The following is a 19,151-nucleotide window of genomic DNA, read 5'->3' as shown; positions in this document are numbered from 1 at the left end:
AGAATACAGTGAGCAAACGGCACTCTCTTGATGTAAAAATCAAACTCAGTGAATAAAATATGGATATGAACTGTCATTTTTAAGCATAAAAAATTAATTTACCAAGTGCACTGATGGGTCTCATCTGCTGTGGAAGTTGTTGAGCCTGGGTGTTCGGTGCACCTGCTGTCTGTCCTGCGCCTGGAGCCTGCTGGGTTGGAGCCTGTCCAGTGGCCTGACTGCTGTAGGGCAGCCCAAGTGCCGCATAAGCTCTCTGCATTGAGCTGGGGTCTATGGGGGTTGAGGTACTAATGGTGGGAGTACTAGGCTGGCCCACGCCTACAGAAGACATGGAGTTCTGGAGGCCTGTATTCGGGGAGCTTAGCATGGCTGGGGAGGGATATCAAAAAGTCAGCCCACAACATCCACATGACATCATATTGTTTTATATTGGTAACAACCTGCAAACTGTCTCTACACTAATACTGCAACAAGTCTGTACACAAAATGCACATGTGAATACTACTAGCCAAGTGACAAAGACATGAATAGAAACATTTTTTGAATATAGAAATAATTCAAATGCAGTCATCTTTTTTAAAAAGATAAAAACAAAAACACACATACATCTGCATGCTTTGACTTCGGGCAAGATTAAGTCACAACACGGCAGCATGATACAATCAGAACATTAGTGTAAGGCTAAATGCTTTAAAAAGCCAGGGACTGAATAAATGTATAAATCCCTTTAAGGGGAAGAGTATTCGCATATTTTTCCGGGTTCAGGTGTTGGTTGGGCTAAAAGACCAAAAAACATCTCTTAGTATGTGCAAAGACTCAAATCAAATGAGGCAGAACAAAGAAAAACTACACCGTCTGCATTGGCAGGAGCACAAGCCCCAACATCATGTTTTTTAACATGCAAGCCAAACTGGGGAAGACTAAGACTAAAATGCTTTAAGTGTTGAAATATGAGGGGCCAAAATAAAATAAAATAAATCCAAGTAATCTAGGCAGAAGAATGAGATGATAGGACCTAAAATACAGCAAACCAGCCAGAAGATAGCAGGTACATGAGAGAATCAACACTAAACAGAAACAACAGAAGCTTCCAGTATGTGGTGGAAAGAGTGTCAAACTCAGCTCTGTTCTGGTAGAGAGAAGAAGTAAATAACCCAACAGCCAATTGCTCTGTCGGACTCCATGAGCACACGCTCTCTGTATCCTCTCTCACCCTCGATCACACTGCTATACCCTCCTGTGTGTCAGATTACAAGCCCAGCAGGACCACACTCTTATTCGCTGAGTGCTTTTAGTCATCACAGAGAAACAAAGGCCTAGAAATAAATAGCCTGACTGACTCTGAATGCCAAGATATACATAATTCCAACACACACATTCCTGACTTTCGAAAGCGAGCCTTTCTAAAAACTACTACTGTGACCATTACAGCTCAATATACCAATCCTGTAATGACTGAGATACAAATTGAGGCCGTTGACAGAAAGCTCACCAGGTTTCAATATCTTGCATACAAAAAACAATCTCTGAAAACAATTTCAGCCTAGTTTTTGATTTCTGCAGATATAAGTGTCCTGACAATGCTTAGGCGATGGTGGGCCAGAGATCGCTACTTAGCTACTTACGCTGTTGGGTGCGCTTGTCGCTGGCATTCTTCAGCGGCAGGCAAACGGGACAGTCGTGTCGAGTGCAATTTTTCCAGTGGGAGATGATCTGTCTGGACGACGCACAGTGAGCCACTGCAAGAAGAGAAGACGAGAGAGGAACAAGGTTGAAAACTGTGATACCATCTCAGGGCTCGCAAAATTTCAAAATCTCTGGTAGCCTTTCGGGCAGGGACTCTTCAGTTTTTGGTAGCCCAAAATAAATTTAAGTAGCCCGAATAAAAAAGAGAGCAATTTTTTTTGATTGATGTTTTGTTTCCTGTTTTGTTTCCGTTACAATATTATACATTAAAGTATAATATTGTAAAGGAAACAACACATTAATCAAAAAATTGTTGAAACACAAATTACGACATTGTATAAAAATTACAATCATCAACTCAAATACTTGGTTCTAATTAAACAGAAATTTCTATGAACTTGTAAGAACTGTGTAGGACATGAATCAGTCTGTGTCAGATCCTGAATTTGAAATTTCCACTGAAGTGGAAACAGGGAACAGTGGAACAGGTAAGAGGCAAGTGGAACCAAGATCGAGGCCCTTTGCTTTTTGAAGTTTGCAAAGACTGCTAAATTGTGCCAGTGGTAGTTCACTCTTTGCAACATAGTACTGTTCTAAACTTAGTCAATTTCTTGCATTTCTCATGGGTTCTAATGGGGGCCTTTCTTAAAATGACTGGTCCCAGTAACAAAGGCGCTTGTCGACTCAGAAATCGAGGGAAAACCAACAACACAGAACATCATGTTATTTACACGGTTGCACATAAGTGGTCCGCATGTGCGCATTCGCTGTCAAAATAAAAGACGTGCACCAGATAAGAAGTTGCAACGCGCGTTTGCGTCCATATAAAAGGCACTGTTTTTGTCCGCTAGAGTGGGATTTTCACGGCACATTCTGCACCACATCTCTGTGCGTTCATTATTTGTTTGAAGCCAGCTCACCTCCTGCAACCACTTTTCCGAGAATACGTGCTTCTTTTGTGGTTCGGACTCCTTCTGATATTTCTCTGGAGGTGGAGGAACACCAAAGTAATTGCTTAAAGGAGCTTCTTCGACATCTTTAAGAGTTCTAAACAAATGTCTGTCCTCCTCCAGAAAATCTTATGTACACAAACACGCGTTGCAACTTCTTATCTTGTGCGCGTTTTTTATTTTGACAGCGAGTGCGCACCTGCGGACCACTTATGTGCACCCCTGGTTATTTAGCTCGTCATATTGCAGCCACAGAAATTATTTTGTCCATGAAACCATAAAGCTGCACTTTCTTTTTGCCTTATAGTCTGATTTGTCATAACTTTTCCGTTTTGTGGTAAGCTTTTCCTTGGCTGTCACTTCTTCACGCTGAACTGTCTTATTTGGCTCAGCAGAACTAAAATATATATCCTGCTGCTTTTACACACGCACTCACATAACGCTCAGCGATTCTCTGCGCGATCAACCTCTCACATGTTTAAGCTTGCTGCGGGAGATTTCACTTGCGTCTTATCAAGCTAACGACTGATAAGACGATGACAGAGGAATCGGTGCGCAAATTATCGTCACTCACCAATCAGTACTGTCGCTCTCTATACATAGTTCGCGCATTTGCAAAGTGAAAGCAAAAAACAAGCGCAAATTCAAACGCAATTTCAATATGTCACATATTGACAGTGGCTCACTGATGCCAATGACATAATTACCCAGCTACATTTCTGAAAAAATGCAAAAGCATTGACATATATGTTTCCTTCCTATGATAGCCCGACGGGCAGGGCAGAGAAAGATTTTGGTAGCCAGACTGGAAAAATCGCTAGCCCCGGGATGTCGGGCTAGCGATTTTGCGAGCCCTGCATCTGTCATATTTGGTCACATCCAACCTGACTAACTTGAACTCATTATGGTTGTTGCATTTATTCCAGTAAGCCGACATTAAATTAAATTATTTTATTCCACACTAGTCAACCTGTAACCAACATCACTTCTTCCCTCCTCCTTTTTTATGTTTACCAAGAATCCCCAGCTGCAGTTTTTACTTCATCTGAATAACATCTATCACAGACAAGGCACTTGTGGTAGATTACATCACTTCAAAAGACCCAGGTTGAACAATTCAGACCGGACGTTCTTGATGGATCATTGATTTAACATATGATTCACAGTTGTTACTGGGTTCTGTAATGTACTGGCTAATTGCACATCTAACCTCAAGCTTGCCTCTTTTGGGAAAGCTTTTTTTTTCTTCCTCAAACTGCATAGCAACTGGTCATAAGAAAATTCTACACAGAACACTAACACACAAAAACTTGTTTACACTCTTGTTTTCTTGTCCTCTGAGAAAAAAAAAGAAGAAAATTACAACATACTGACACAGTAAATGAGAGACACTGGAGAACAGTCCAAGAAGTTAGCTCACCATTTCAGCCCACTGCAGTAATTTTCACTCTTGAAAGGCTGCTGGTTGAGCCTAGTGGAGAGGGGACCTACACTGCATTTCCTAATGGGAAACTGAACAAACCGGGATACTTCATTTCATCTCTGGCCAGGCTAATGTAGTAGGAGCTAATCTGACAAGAAATCACAACCTGGCGCTTGCTTGCTCCTTGGCACTAAGTAAATGCTGGTCCACATTAAACTGCTACATGGATTCAAGGGCTAGGCAGAAATTAACATAATTATGTTTTATTATTTTGTAAGAAAACCAAAAGAGCTGGCGAAGACTCAAAGTACTGCTATCATACTGGTATCTTTTTATAAATTCAGTATGCAAAGAAAGGCTCTCATATTTAAGTCCACTGCCAATCCAAGCACGACTCGCACTGCTCACACTATAGACTCTGGGGTTTCTCACTCGAGAATAAACGGAGCCAACAGACTTCAGATAAATCTATAACGTTAGTGATAACTGTGTCGGGGAACAAAATCTCACTACACAGTTATTTCAGTGGTGCTGAGAGGCAAGGATCCAAACCAAGAGGAAATGAGCTGGTATGGAGAGAGCAGACACAGACTCCTTTACACTTAAGACACCATGGCCCCTTGAGTGTTTGGCTTGCAATTGAACTTGAGCATTCAAGCCCAAAAGCAGTGCAAAGGGCGCAGAGCCAAATTTAAATGAGAGTAGCTTTGGGGGAATTTTTCATGGTAGGAATGCTGGGGCCGACACAGAAAGGAGCAGACAGAAACAAACAAGGAAAAATTCACCAACAGAGTGAAATCAACTTTTGGAAGGAGCAGGAGCAGACTTAGTCACAAACAACGATAAGTGTGGGAGTTTCCCTTGTGCAAAGTCTGGTTAAGATAAATAGACCTGCAGCAAAAATCAAACTTGCATATGATAAAAATGGACTTAAATTGGACTTTAAAACTAATATATCATCTATGAATAACAAAAAGCAAACAAACAAAAAAAACCCCACACAATAGAGATGTATGAAAATACTTATGAAGATATATTGAGTTAGGAGATGTTGTTACTGTTTTTTCCCCTGTGTTGCAAATTTGCTAAATTGATAAAGCTGACACGTCCATTAGTTTACCTCAAATAACCTAATCACAAAATATACATTTCAAACATATATGGAACAAAGAGGAAAAAACCTAACCTGTAGGCGATTGTAGAATTTTTAAAATTCTAAAGTACCTGAGGCAAAAGGGGACAGGGTTGAGAAGCTCAATTTTATGTTCATGATCCAACAAATAGAGAGGACAAAAAACAAAACATCAAGTTCAGTGTCTCTCTTTAAAAATGACAGAGAGGCATGAACCATAAAACCTTTGGGTGTCTCTAGAAGCACACTAGCTTCAGAAACCATGAGATGCATGAAGGCAGGAATTTCTGAATTTCTAAATTTGGACAAAACAAGAACGGCTTTGGTAACCAAAAACCCACTTCTACAGTTCCATTCACCTTTCAGCACAACAATAACCCAAAGCATACGGCCAAGATGCAGCTGGAGTAGCTTTGGGACAATTCTGTGAGTGTTCTTAGTTTAACTGCCAAGATCAAGGTGCACAGAGCTTGTGGAAACTTGGCCAAGAAGGATGTTCAAAGAAGCAGTTCCTACCAAGGGGCTCCTACATGGAGATTTATACATCTGAAAATGTTTGTGAATGAAATCCAATTTTAAATTTATTCCATGAATCTAATCGCAGTTTCAGGATGATGACAGAAAGGCATACTTCTACCAAAAATAGCAACACAGATGGCCACAATATGAGAATAAATGAAAAGAAAGCTGCTGCTAAAAAACGTTAATCCCAAATGCATGCTCAAACGTCAGCAGTTTTCTTCTTGACGCAGTTACTGATCAGGTTTGTGTGTAAAATAAGTAGAATTATCACTGTGTTTGTATGTTCTCCCCGGGTACTCTGGCTTCCTCCCACAGTCCAAAGACATGCAATTTGTTAGGTTAATTATTGATTCTAAATTGCCCATATGTGTGAATGTGAGTGTGAATCGTCTGTCTCTATGTGTTAGCCCTGTGACAAATTGGCGACCTGTCCAGGCTGTAGCCTGTCTCTCGCCCTATGACAGCTGGGATAGGCTCCAACCCTCCCTGCGACCCTGATAAGGATAAGAGAATGGACGGATCACCGTGCTATCTATTCAAGAAACTATTTTTCCTTCTGAAATGGTAACACAGCAACTGAATCTGCAAATTCAGCTGTCAACACAACGTAACCTGAATTAAATAAACCTTAGATTCAGTTACCAATATTGGATCTTAGCAAAGAAATCTCACCCAGTGCAGATTCTTTCCCTGGGGAAAGTCCAGTCTATGTAGCTCAAATTCCTGTGGCTTAAAAAAGTGATGTTATGATGTTTTAATTTCTAGCTTGTATGTTGTTTTGTCATTTGTTTTGCTACTCTTATGGGTAGGAGCGGTAAAAACAAGTTAATACTAAACAGATACAGTTATAGATTAAACAGACCATTTTTTTTTTGTTAAGGGCAGTAGAGGCCTTAAAAAATGCAAAATAAACGAATAAAATAAAACAATTTTTTTGGTAAAAGCAGCTTGAATAAAAAGCTGTGGGTGTTTACTAAGAGCTAAGCTATTTTTGTTCTGACCCTTTAATGTCTCAGTGTAAAAAGGGGTCGACTTCCATGAACTGTCCATCTGGAAATTATCGTTCATTTCCTTCACTTCATTTCAAATGCTTCTACTCACCCTGGCAGGATTTGCCAGCCTGGCAGTGCGTCATGTGATTAAGGACGTTCTTCATAGTGCGGCAGTGAGGCAGGGCGCAGGCCCTCACTTCCCCATTAGCCTGTTCTCGTCGCTGGCACTTATGTGCGTGGAGCAGCAGGACCAGCTGCTGCTGGATCAGCTTGCGCTTCTCAGGGTCGGCTGTGGGGCCTGCCGAAGGCACTGCCACACCTCCGCCGCCGGCCAGCGGGAGCATCGCTGCCTGCTGCTGAGGCGGCTGCTGCTGGAGCTGCTGCACGGATGAAACAGGCAGACAAATGTCAAAGTTGTGATTAGTTATTCAACAGTGTGACTCAGAAATGGTGCCAAAAAGGAGATCATTTATTTGTAAATGGTATTTATAAAGAAAAACAAAAATAAATGTTTTGTGTACAGTAATATCTGAATATGTCTAAAAAGTACTGACCATGTTTGGCACGCTAGTAACAGCAGCTCCTTTGAGCTCATTAGGGAAGGGTGGCAGGCTGTTGGCAAGGGCAGACTTGTTCTGGAGCTGCTGCTGAGGGTTTAGCTGCTGGCCAGGTCCTGTAGCTCCCTGACCATAGGACTGCGCCCCGAACGGACCATTACTACCCAGGCCCATCTGAAAATACGGACAAATGACCAATAAGTCAGCACAGTAATTGAGCAGTGTTGTTAGCTGCGGGGGGAAAAACCCCCAAAACAAAACCGCTTACAGTCCAGAATCCTGAAGGAACAGACTCAGATTGATTAAAGCATTCACAAGTTTAAAACATTTGATTTAATGTGGTTAAATGTTTACCTGAGGGATTATGTTAGTTCCTCATTTACAGCCTTAACATGCCAAGAAAAGGTTCTGCCTCAATTTCAATGCCAATTTGTCATTACAAGACCCCCTCTGCCAAGACAAGCACTTGCGTAGCTGCGCCAGGATAATTGTGCCTGGTCCTGTTCTAAGCAGCACAGTGATGCTCTGGCATCCTGTCAACTCAGCATGACACAAGCTATTGCCAGGAAAGACTTCTTGACTACATAGTCATTTTTCCTCCTGCTCCCTTCTTTACTTAAGCTAGTTAGTAGACATGACAACTGAAAACTTTACTAACAATGCAGCAATTAACATGAGCCACCAGAAAAATGCTCTTCTACTCTGGCTTTTTTTCTTTAATTAGCCATTTCAACAGGTAATTAATCATAAATTGTGTTCTCAAGATCCTTTTGGGTTGTAGGAGAAATTGTTTTATTAAGAAAAGCTTGTATAATAACAAATCTGCACAAATTGTCAGGAACACAATTTATCTTAAGAGATTATGACCCAGTTTCGCAGTCTCACATATGCGACTCTTATCACATATGTGGGTGGAGTTGTGCACCTGTTATTTAAACTGGAGGTGTTCCTGTCAACTAATTTCCCTCAACAACTAAAACAAAACAATGCCACAGTCTAAAGGGCATGGTTAAGCACCATTTGAAATTGGAAATGTGTGGCATCAAACACAATTTCACATCAGTGTGCCCAATGGCAGCTTGTGTTAAAGCCAACATATTTCACCTGCAGGTTAACATCCACACACCCTTGGAGAAGGTGGTTACGTGCCACTTTAACTCCGCAAACAGTCATTCCTCTTCCAAGCTTGCACAGGTTTTTAAGCACAGACAGTATAAAAGATGGGCACTGCCGCTCTGACGCCACCTATTGGCTTTGGACTCTACATTCCCAACTTTTGATGTGATACGGCATATTTGTTTTTCAAGCCTAAATGTACAATATATCATACAACAAGCCATAATTTTAAGCAGATGAACCATTAAAAATTCTCCAAATGCTAGTAATAGCTCCAGCTTCCTATTTGGGACAACCATCCAACAATGCAGCCAACTCCACTATCCAAGCGTTTGAATTGTACAAAAACTTCAGCTGACTCAGAGCCGTTAGGAGGAAAAAAAACCCTTCATAGATGCCAAAACTTAGCTTGTACCAGACTGTAAATACACTTTTTTAATGTAATAATATATATAATATTGTGCATTTTAACATAGGAGTCTAAGGGGGTTATCTTGCTTTTGGAGCCAGTCTCAAATGGTTACAAGAGAAACTGCAGTTTTTGACACTTCCATACTGCCATTATTTTACACTCCAGGGATTGCTCTGTGGTTTTTAGGATTGTCTCACATTCCTTGTTTACAACTTCCCATCACAGAGACAGAGTTGCTGCCATTTACTGTCTGTGTAACATCTTAAAAGGCATCCAAACAGGAAAACATTCTGGTTACAGCAACTGAAATGTTAATGACATTAAGCAACTTCAATGGGCACAAAAATTTTGAATCAAATCAACTGCAACCATCATTGTATAGTTATAAAATACAAATAAGGGATTTAATAAACATGTTCTTCAGGTGCACAACGAAGCAGACAGCAAAGTTCAAACAACTACTGGTCTAATTGTGGGCTGCAGCTATCAATTATTTTAGTAATCAAATAATCTATTGATTAGTCCTCCGATTAATCGAGTAATTGGATAAGAGATAAAGTGGTTTCCATTTTAGAAATTGCAATGTTGCAAGTTTAACTGCATATAACATCTGTCAGAAAAAAAAAACCCTTTGATTGTATTTACATCCCATATTAAATTTTATTTTTTAAAGAAAACATTGTCTTGAATGCAAAAATATATAAACACTCAAGTTCTCTCTGGCAGAGTTTTATCTCCTGGATGAGACAAATTTGTTGTGTGTCCATGTTTATGGGTTTTTGTGCATGTGAGTCTAAGTGTGAAGAAGTCAAGCAAAAAGTGAGTTTGCGTCTGTAAGCCTTTAAAGGAGAATGTGGTAGCTGCAATGAAGAAAAGCGAGCATATCAGCATTCTGAAGTTTGTCCTGTGCTCTGACGCAAAGTTTCTGTGCAGCTGAAAACAGATGCATAATGGTTTAGATGTTAATTAATATTAATAATAATTCAGCGTCCAGAGCTTTACTGGTCCATGTCCATTTTTATTGGCTTGTGAAAAATGCCTTTATTTTTATGTTTTTATATATTATTACAATTTAATGAACACAATATCTTTGACTACTTCCCTTTTAATCTGAAAAATGTTCCCAAAGCTTTTAAATTAATCTGGTCTAGTATACCACATGCCCCACCCCCCTTAAATGTTTTAATGGTGAGTACATCTTCGCGGTGTGTAAACAGACTCCAGTTCCACATTAAACTGTGCCAGTGTCATCATCACTGTTGCTGTTGTGTTATTGGTTCTTGTTTAAAATTGGGGGCTGCGTGGGCTTAATGTTGTCATAAATACATTTCTATTGCAGGTCTGTTTTCCGTCGCAAATGTGTGCGAAATAACACAGAGCCACGTGTTAAACGAAGCATCGAAGCAAAGAATGTTTGTCGAGAATTTTTTATTTTTGGATTACTTGAATCGTTGGAGCTCTAGTGCATTCACAACTTAATCTACTTGAATGGGCTAGATAAACCAAACAGTTGTCAGCAGAGCCTAAAACAGAGAGCACAACAAACCAAATCAGCACTGCAATACAGCAGCCATGACTGTCATAAGTTTCAAAGTTTGGCTGAAGGGTTTATAAAAATCCAACTACATCCAAACCAAAATAGTGCTCACGCTCAAGAAGTCTGAGTGCATACATTAAGATGTGTGCCGCTGGAGGGAATAAAATCCTTGTTAGTGCCTTGCATTATACACTGATTAACTTGCTGCTGCTCTCTCATCCAGAGAGCTGCTGGGAGACCAGACCAGACTCTGCCACGCCAGGGCAGGCTGTATCCCCCTCAGGCTGTTGACACCGCTCCAATAGACCAGATAAAAAAGACCCAGCTGAGACGACCAGACACTGGCAGGCTTTCAACACAGCTGAGCAGACGGACACACACCCACCCCCTTCGTTTCACTCTCTCCATTCAGTCCCCCGCTCTCTGACACACTCCACACATCGACAGGCAGGACAGTTGCCAACTATCATCTCACCACGTTGCTGCCAGGCGAGACTGTTCAGCTGAGCTAGCCTCCCTCCTTCATCCCAAGTGTATTCCGCCTCTGTCATTTCAACTTATTAAGTGGTTTACAATACCTGTCTTTCTCTGCATCACTGAAATGGTAAGCAGCCACCCAATAAGCTGGAGAAGGCTGGGCGAGTGCTCATGCGTATACAGTAACAAAAGGAGCATGTGGCGGTAAGGAGCTTCTCACCAACACAAATGCCCAGAAAGAGATTTACAACCTGCGATTAAAGGACAATAGAGGAAGCCGCATACAAAGAATGGGTCTGGTGGTTTTCTCCTTCAGAGCAGTTGGTGACATGATAATCACAGAGGACCAGCTGAGTCTAAAACATGCACACGGACAAGGTTTCTCCTGGCTCAGAACGGGCCTCAAGTGGGTGACTACGCATGGGTATAAATACAATCAGCCCACCATGAGTCTGTGTTGTGTTATTTGAATGAAAACTATACATTTAGTTGTTAATAAGCAAATACTACAAGTAAATAGATTAACCTTTTAAGACCTACCATAGAACCAAGTCCGCCAGAGATTATCTTTATATTTTTACATGCTGTAGTGCCATTTGTGGGAGCATTTCAAGTTGCTATACATCAATACAACAGGTATATCCCAAATTTTAATAATATGTATGCATTAAGTCCATTGTAACTACATAAATTGCAATAAACTACAAAAGACAAACTGAAAATCGTTTGGGTTTTTTTTTTTTTAACATATATTTCTAGTTAGAGTAATGTAAGAGGCTTATCCCTCAAAACTGCAAATACAAAAAAGTTGCACAAAATAGTTTCCAACCATGGGGAATTTATTTTGAGTGCCTTCCTAGTTTTATTTTTGAGATACGCCAATTTTTATATACTGCAGGAAAAACAAAAATAAATATTATAATATAAATTTGCAAAAAAAAAAAAAAAAAAAGCATGTGCATCAAAATAAACTATTTCCAGCAGTGCAATTTGAGTTCTAAGCATCCCAGAAACAATACAGAAAAGTATAAAGTCAAACATGACTTTTAAAAACACCAGTACAGGCTTATAAGGCCCTGAAGGCAAAAAAAACCCCTACATGCTCCGCGAAAATGACGTCACTTCCGGTTTCGGGCAGGTAATGGCGGACACGCGATAGTTCGCGCTGACATCTATTCCGACGTAGGAAGTGTTACGAACAGCTGATCGGATCAGCAAAGCATGTTTCTGGAATATTATATTTTTGTTCCTGCAAGTGCTTTTTATGCAATTTTTGGGCAGCTATATGTGGAAGGAAACTGTGACCTAGGACAAGCTAATGGCACAAGTTGTAAGTACAACTCCTCCGGTTTCATATGCAAAAAAAATTAGTGCGCTAGCTTACGTGGTTCCATTTCTACAGAGATTTAAAAATAGTTATGTAAAACCGAGTGTGCCCACTCCGACCGGTTTTAAAGGGTTAAACACAAACCCTATATGATTAGACACGCTGAGCTATGATTCATATGTGCCCATAAGTCATGGGGTAAAAATAAGGTTTTCCTTCTTTCTTTCTTTCTTTTTTTTTTAAATTAAAAGTTAGACCTAACACTCTTTATTTACAACTAAGTAGGGGTTTGTAGTTTGACTTAAAGTGAATTGGCCCATAATTTAATTATGACGGGCAGCTAGAACAAAAAACAACAACAACTACACTTTTTTGGGTTATATTTAAACCTGCAGAACATCCGTGGACTCTCCGTGTACACCATTCCACTTTAGCTCCTGTTTTCCCCTTGACAAATGAAGCCGTTAACTGTAACCTCAGCTCTTGACCTGAGGGCTACAAACTGTCAGTGTAGCTGCTAACGGGAAGCTTCAGCAACATGTAGCTTTATCTGTATTCTCATGCAAAATAATGATTCAGAACAAAATTATGAAATCAAAGATCATTCTAGGCTTTTTTTAACATGTGAATAGTGACTCTGTCAGATGACTTTAGTTATAAAACTGCGATACGCTAAACAGTTTCGAAAACAGCTTGGAAGCAACGCCCGGCTTACATTAGTCTCAATTGCTATCATTTAGGCGCTTTTGGTTTTTCTTGGCATTAACTGGCTGTGGGAGGCACCAAAATCTGTGCAGGAAAAATCCCTGACAGAGGCACACACACAAAAAACAGGCCCGTTTCTGTAAATGCTGACAGCCCCGTCGCTGTTACTTCGACATCAGCTTTTAATTGTTTCTGTGGTTAAATCGTGTCTACAGACGCTGGGAATGACTCGACACACATTCACTATCTCAGTAAGTCTCTTCTCAGAAGACTGGAGCTTCTGTGTATGTGTGTTGTGGTTAAGAACAAATTTGGTGACTTGGCTTTGACACAGCCAGTTAAATAGATGGCTTCCTAGTGATTTCCCTGCAAAACCACATTGGTGACAAGTGTACGTGTAAGCCGCAAATGACACTATAAACTCTCGCATAGACACACATAATTATGCATCCCTAGACTAATCTTAACAACAACTGAACAGTTGACAGCAGTGTACCAGTTCCCTGCCAACAGTGGAGTATGCATTTTTTGAGTGCTATAAACAAGTGGACTGGAAGAAAGAACTGTTTAGATGAACCATAAATGTGACTAGCGAAGTGTATAGATACAGATGCACTCGTGCCTACCTTCATCACACAGAGTGTGTGTTGAGGAGGGGCTTCAATTAAGCTCCTAATCAATGATAACAAAAGCTTTTGTGTGTTGCTATAGTGAATGTAAAAAGTCATTTGAGGTGAATCTCCATCTCATTACACAGCCAATTAAAAGCTATATATAAAGCTAAGCTCTAGTAATTTTTTCAGATGTACAAAAAGCATTTCAAAATAACTCTATGCAAACCAAACTGTGTCCGATATAATTTGAGAATAACTGCAAGCTAGGGCTGGGCCATATCATCCTGTTCACGGTAATACCGGTATAATGTTAGGCAATGATAAGAAAATGAAATATCGCAATAGATAGGGTAAAACGCGCATGCGCAGTGCCTTTGTTTTCATACGCACATGGTAGAAAAAGCATGGCGGCGACAGAGAATAAGAAGGGCGTAAGCGGATCGTTGAATGAAACAGATGAACCAGAATTGGTTTGTAAACATGATGTAACTTCAGTGGTGTGGAACTGGTTTGGCTTTCATCCGGCAGATGCACACCAAAACACTTTTTTTGGTAGAGCATGCAAGCGGGCCGCCGTTATTACCGAACCGATTTTATGTGGTACGCGGCGCTCAAAAATCTTTCAAAAAGAAAAATGTTTTAGTATGACTTTGGTAAGCTACGAAGCCACACCGCTTGATGGATTGCCGGGGCATTACGGCTACCGTAGTCAGGAGCCTCGCGGAGTGATACGTACTGTGCTTCAACATAATATTACCGTATTTTGTGTGTTTATAAGCTCTTTTTAAGTTTTGTGGATATTATACACGGTTATGCTGAGGATATGTTGGCCAATTTCCACTGGAAATGCCTTTTGGTTAAACTGTCAGCAAGGAATTTGCGTTTGCACTGTTAAAGTTTTATATAACTTTAATGCACATAAAAAACAGCTGCTTGTTTAAGTGAAAATACATTGATGGGGGGGTGTTGCACTAATAAAGTTGTGGAGTTGTTAAGTATTTTGTCTCGAGTCAGTTATATCGTTATCGCAAATTTTCACATATATATCTTTATGAATATTTTTGGCCATATTGCCCTGTCCTACTGCGAGCTGTTAATTCCACGAGTCTAGATTTGTAACTTTGCCATTTATGAAAGGTTGCTACACAAAGCAAAGTAAAACAACATTTATAAAGGGATTGGGCAATAAGGAAAATGTAAGATGTCTTATATTAAAAATAAACTGAAATATAATGCAATAAAAACATAATTCCATAGACCTCGTTTAATGCTAGTTCCTTTTCAGTTAGGATCTGCCACAAATTTTAGGAAAGTTGAACAATTCTCCATATTTCACAAGATAAATTGTGAATGAGATTCTAAAAATAAAAATCACCCTAATTAGCACTGACAGGTCAAACGGATAACTAGCAAAAACATATAAAAAGGGAATTAAAGAAAAAAAACCCCCAGCAATTTCAATTCAATTCAATTTAATTAAAGGTGTTTCAGGAGTTTTTAAATGTGATTTCTATCCAAAAGGTTATTAATGAAAATTAACAGTATAGATCTTAAGTATGTGCCAAAAGTATTGAAAAAGAGAAAGGCACAAACATGTAAAATGCTTTAAAACAGATGTTTTCTGAGGTAGCAGAACATTTAACATAGTTTTGTGGTGGATCTTTACATGTCATATATTTAGGGAGAAACAAAACCTTTGTTTGTTTACAATATAAACTTCAAACAGCAGTTTTAATTTCTGCTGTGTCACTGTAGTATTAAAGAATATATTTTTTTTTTTACTCCATGAGTACAGTTTTAAAGCTGTGCCAGGTGATCACATAAAAGGACGTTGCTTTCCAATAATGTTGCTTTCACTCCCAAATAAGTGCAAACATTTGTGCATAGTAACAAGGCTCAACAAGTCCGGCCTCCGCATAGGTTAAAATTTTTACAAAATAATTTTACTGGCTTAAATGTTAGCGTCAATTAATAGAGGATCACAGCATAAACTGGGCCCAGAATGACAAGATGCAAAAATGCCACATTTAACAAGCTTTTCAACTTTGCCTATACAATGAGTGACCACCTAGTTTGTGTCCGGTGTTAAAGTTGTTCCAACACACCTTTTCTTTAATCAAAAATCAATACTTCAATGCAATTTATAAAAAAAAAAAAAAAAAAAAAAAAAAAATCAGTGCCAGAGAAATATCCCGTGTGTGCCAAAAAATACTCACAATTTGCATGTGCCAACACTTGATATAAAACAAACAAAAATAATAAAATAAGTGTCACTCACCTTGTTCATGTTGCCTGCTTGCTGAGCAGTACTGAGGGTAGTGTGAGCTCCCATCTGTTGCCCTCCTTGTGTGAGCGTCTCTGCCAATGCACTACCTGATCCTCCTTGTCCTGTTGCAGTTCCCTGCATTGTCTGTCCCTGGTACTGCATGCCTGTTACCCCTGCCCCACGTCCTCTCCCAGCTCCAGGTACGAGGCCACCATTCATCACTTGCCCAGGCTGCGGCTGCCCTCCCTGGTTCAGGAGTCCAGTATGGCCCTGGTTGTTGTTAATCATGGCCTGACTGAACCCAGTTGTGTTTAAGCCCATAGTTGCAGTATTGTTGTTGTTGTTCTGTCCTGCTACTCCAGTTGGGGTTCCTGCTTTTTGGGCCTGAGGGGACGGGTGGTTGTTGGGGGAGCCCTGGCCAAGAGGGCTCTTACCCAGTGGTGCTCCTAACTGTGGCCCCATGCTGCCTGGCTGAGAGCTAGCTGTGCCTATATTAGAAGTAGTACCAGCCCGAAGCAGCTCTGAGAGCTGCTTGTGCTTGGCTGCTGCATCTGGAACGGCAGAGGCACTGCCACCGCCATGTCCTGACTGAGTGCCTCCTGGTCCGCCAGCTCCAGGTGCTGCTCCTCCATTTGAAGGCATCCCGCCCATCAGGCTAATATCACCTCCATTGGGGATCAACTCATCTGGAAGGTCATTCTCCAAATCGTCCCAGGAGAGTGACCCAAGATCTATGAGAAGGGATAGAGAAGCAAAATGTCACAAAATGTTTTATACAACCATCTGAATCAGTGCCAAACATTCATTCTCCTCTGCTTCAAATAAGCCTGTACTCAAATCACTGAGTACCAGAGCATCTAGATCTTCTTATCTACTGCTAGCAACTTATTCTACAATGCAACACATGACACTGGGAAGATTTTTTTCTACTTTTTAACAGTTTTGAGTCCCCACCATAAACATTCCAACCACAGCAGAAAAATAGCCAGCATGGTAATAAAACTTTGTAACCATTTTTGTCAGTTATGGTTTCCATTTTTATTAGAATTAGAGGCATTTGCTTATCAAATTATCAGAAAAGGTGAAAAACATAATTTTTATCAAATAAAAGATTCAATACATTTAGTTAATGGACTGTAGTCCCCACCCAAATGCTGAGCCATGAAAAATCCTGCTGTGTTTGAAAAAAGAAAAAAGGGCTCTTACTCCTCAGTTGACCCTTGGTCTCAGTCCAAGTGTTCACAAACATTCTAATTATGAAATATTAATGAGCCAACATGCTAACTGCTGCTGCACTGTGGCCTTGTCCCTTGCAGTGCAAGACAAAATAAGCATAAAGCGTGATAAAGCATCGCTACTGGCTGACAAACACAGTGTGGCAAGAGAATCCAGCAGCACTCGGGGTTCCTGCTGGGTGGCGTAGGAATATTTGTGTCACACCATCCAGAGGTGTGAGCATAATGGTGAGAGCCTAGGGAGCCACGATTTGTTTGAGAATTACTGATTAAGATGGTGACAAAAGCACAGGAGCTGTGCATGCTTTACAGCTTTGAATCACCAAGAAGAATCAACTCTCTGGACAAACTGTGAAACAAGATCACTTTCCACAGCCTTGATTACGAGTTCACCCAACGGCACAAAATCACCAAAGAAACATGCTTCGAACCCTGCAGCTCTCCGTTTTCATTTCCCTCTATAAGTGACATTAACTTGCCTATTCAGTATAATGTGCCTGACGAGAGTAGAAATATTACCTGAAATCTTATTTGGCTAACTTGTTTCTTCAAAAGCATGTTGTGAAGCAGTTTGTTGGTCTTGTGTAAAGAGTGGAGGACATAACTGGATTGTATGCAACTGACAATTTCTTCCACAAAAGTGCAAATTTACTGAATTTGTGCGACTGAAAGTAATGAAGCCAAGAAATGTCACTGTATGAAAGGCGCTGTTAAGCAAATCACTTTTCAGTATATGATGAACAAGACCTTAATGCTACAGGACTGAGCACTGCTGCTGGATGTCTTCATTGAGATTCAGTCAGGATCCCGGCTTTAATGAGGGCACTTGGCCTACACACTTCCCTGAGTAAACACAGGCTTGCAGATCTGCCTTGCTAGCTCGCTGTCTGTCCCCGGCATCAGGCAGGCAGGTGCTCCATGTGGAGGAAGCTTGTTTGAGGCTGAAGGGACAATCCATCTTTTCCCCTCTCTCTCTCCTCTCAGCCAGGCACATGGATGCTCTCCAAGCAGCTGTATTCACTTCAACTACATACGCTAAGGCCTGGCATTGCATTTTTCATTTCAAAATGGAAATCTAAACACAAACACACCCCAACCTTGCCCTTAAGCTTGTTGGCTGGATACCAAAAATGCAAAGCAATGTTTTGGTTGGGTATGGCCACATGCAGTCTGGGGAACCCCAACCGTAAGGAGGGGGAAGGTGGGCATTAACCGTTTTAACATATGCACTGCAGTCCTGAAGTTTTCTTCAGACATAAACCATGGAGCTGTATGTAGGAATGCGAAAGTTTAAATCGGACCTTACAATAAAAGCTCCCTTGGACAGAGTCTGCATAAAGTTGAACCAGTGTGCGAATTGATGTGATAAACCAATTCACATGGGAATGTCGATTACATTTCACTTTCCATATCATTTCACTGTCTCAAAGGCAGAAGAAAAACATCCACAGGTAAAGAAGGGTCACTTACATGAGTGTAAATACGACAACAAAAACACTTAACTCAGGAAACAATGTGTGATTTACTCAAAAGTGGATACACACAAATCAGTGTGTCAACTTTTCACACAGTCGTTCATAAAGCTCCTTTATACCCTCCCATAGCTGACTTTATCACTCTCTCCCCTGCCCCCCTTTGGCCACTGTCTTGAGGTGATGGCTATAAATATCTACAAAAGCAGCCCCAGCAGTGGTCCCGCCTGGAGATTTCTGTCATCTTGCCCTAAAGCCATGTGCGTCTGCTCTCAGAGGGACAGGTGCAACATTGCTACTGGCATTCTTTTAATTGTTGCTCAATATAAATTGGTGGATAGCAAAACAAATCCACTTAATAGTGGAAAGGGGCTCTTATTTTAGGTTTCCTTTCTGCAGTAATAAATCCTCCAAGAAAGTATGCCATTGCAACAGTTGGAAAGAACAGCAGAGGAAAATTACTTCACTGAGTAAATAAATACTGACTGTACCCAGAGACACTGAAAAAATATTGTCAAGTTACAGACCTTCAGTTTAAAACATTTTTAAATCCAACAAGACTACTTCTATTACAGACAATAGTCAAACTGCAATAGCTTTGTTTACAGTCCACTTAGCGAGCCTGCGCCAAATCAAAAACAGAAAATATGAAAATAACTGTTTGCTGAATTTAGTACTCAGTAGTGGTGCAACAGATCACGGTTGATCCGTAATCCGAATCGATCCCA

General features: G+C 40.5%; 1 protein-coding gene across 4 annotated transcripts in view; it reads right to left on the bottom strand.

The window, feature by feature from the left end:
• crebbpa (CREB binding lysine acetyltransferase a) overlaps window positions 1-19,151 on the bottom strand; it is a 43,640-nt gene that overhangs the window by 16,214 nt on the left and 8,275 nt on the right. For 3 of the 4 annotated variants that reach the window (XM_085163504.1, XM_085163505.1, XM_085163507.1), the window contains exons 2-6: window positions 15,729-16,447; window positions 7,260-7,436; window positions 6,815-7,085; window positions 1,626-1,739; window positions 103-369 (exon numbers count right to left, since the gene is read on the bottom strand). In XM_085163504.1, coding sequence (XP_085019630.1) covers window positions 103-369; window positions 1,626-1,739; window positions 6,815-7,085; window positions 7,260-7,436; window positions 15,729-16,447 — 1,548 coding nt within the window. The remainder of the gene's footprint in view (window positions 1-102; window positions 370-1,625; window positions 1,740-6,814; window positions 7,086-7,259; window positions 7,437-15,728; window positions 16,448-19,151) is intronic. The other variant, XM_085163506.1, reaches the window with a different exon arrangement.

This window comes from Neolamprologus multifasciatus, chromosome 6, assembly GCF_963576455.1.
Source record: "Neolamprologus multifasciatus chromosome 6, fNeoMul1.2, whole genome shotgun sequence".
NCBI classification, from domain to species: Eukaryota; Metazoa; Chordata; class Actinopteri; order Cichliformes; family Cichlidae; genus Neolamprologus; species Neolamprologus multifasciatus.
The sequence above is the reverse complement of the archived record's forward strand: the minus strand, read 5'-3'. Positions and strand labels throughout refer to the sequence as shown.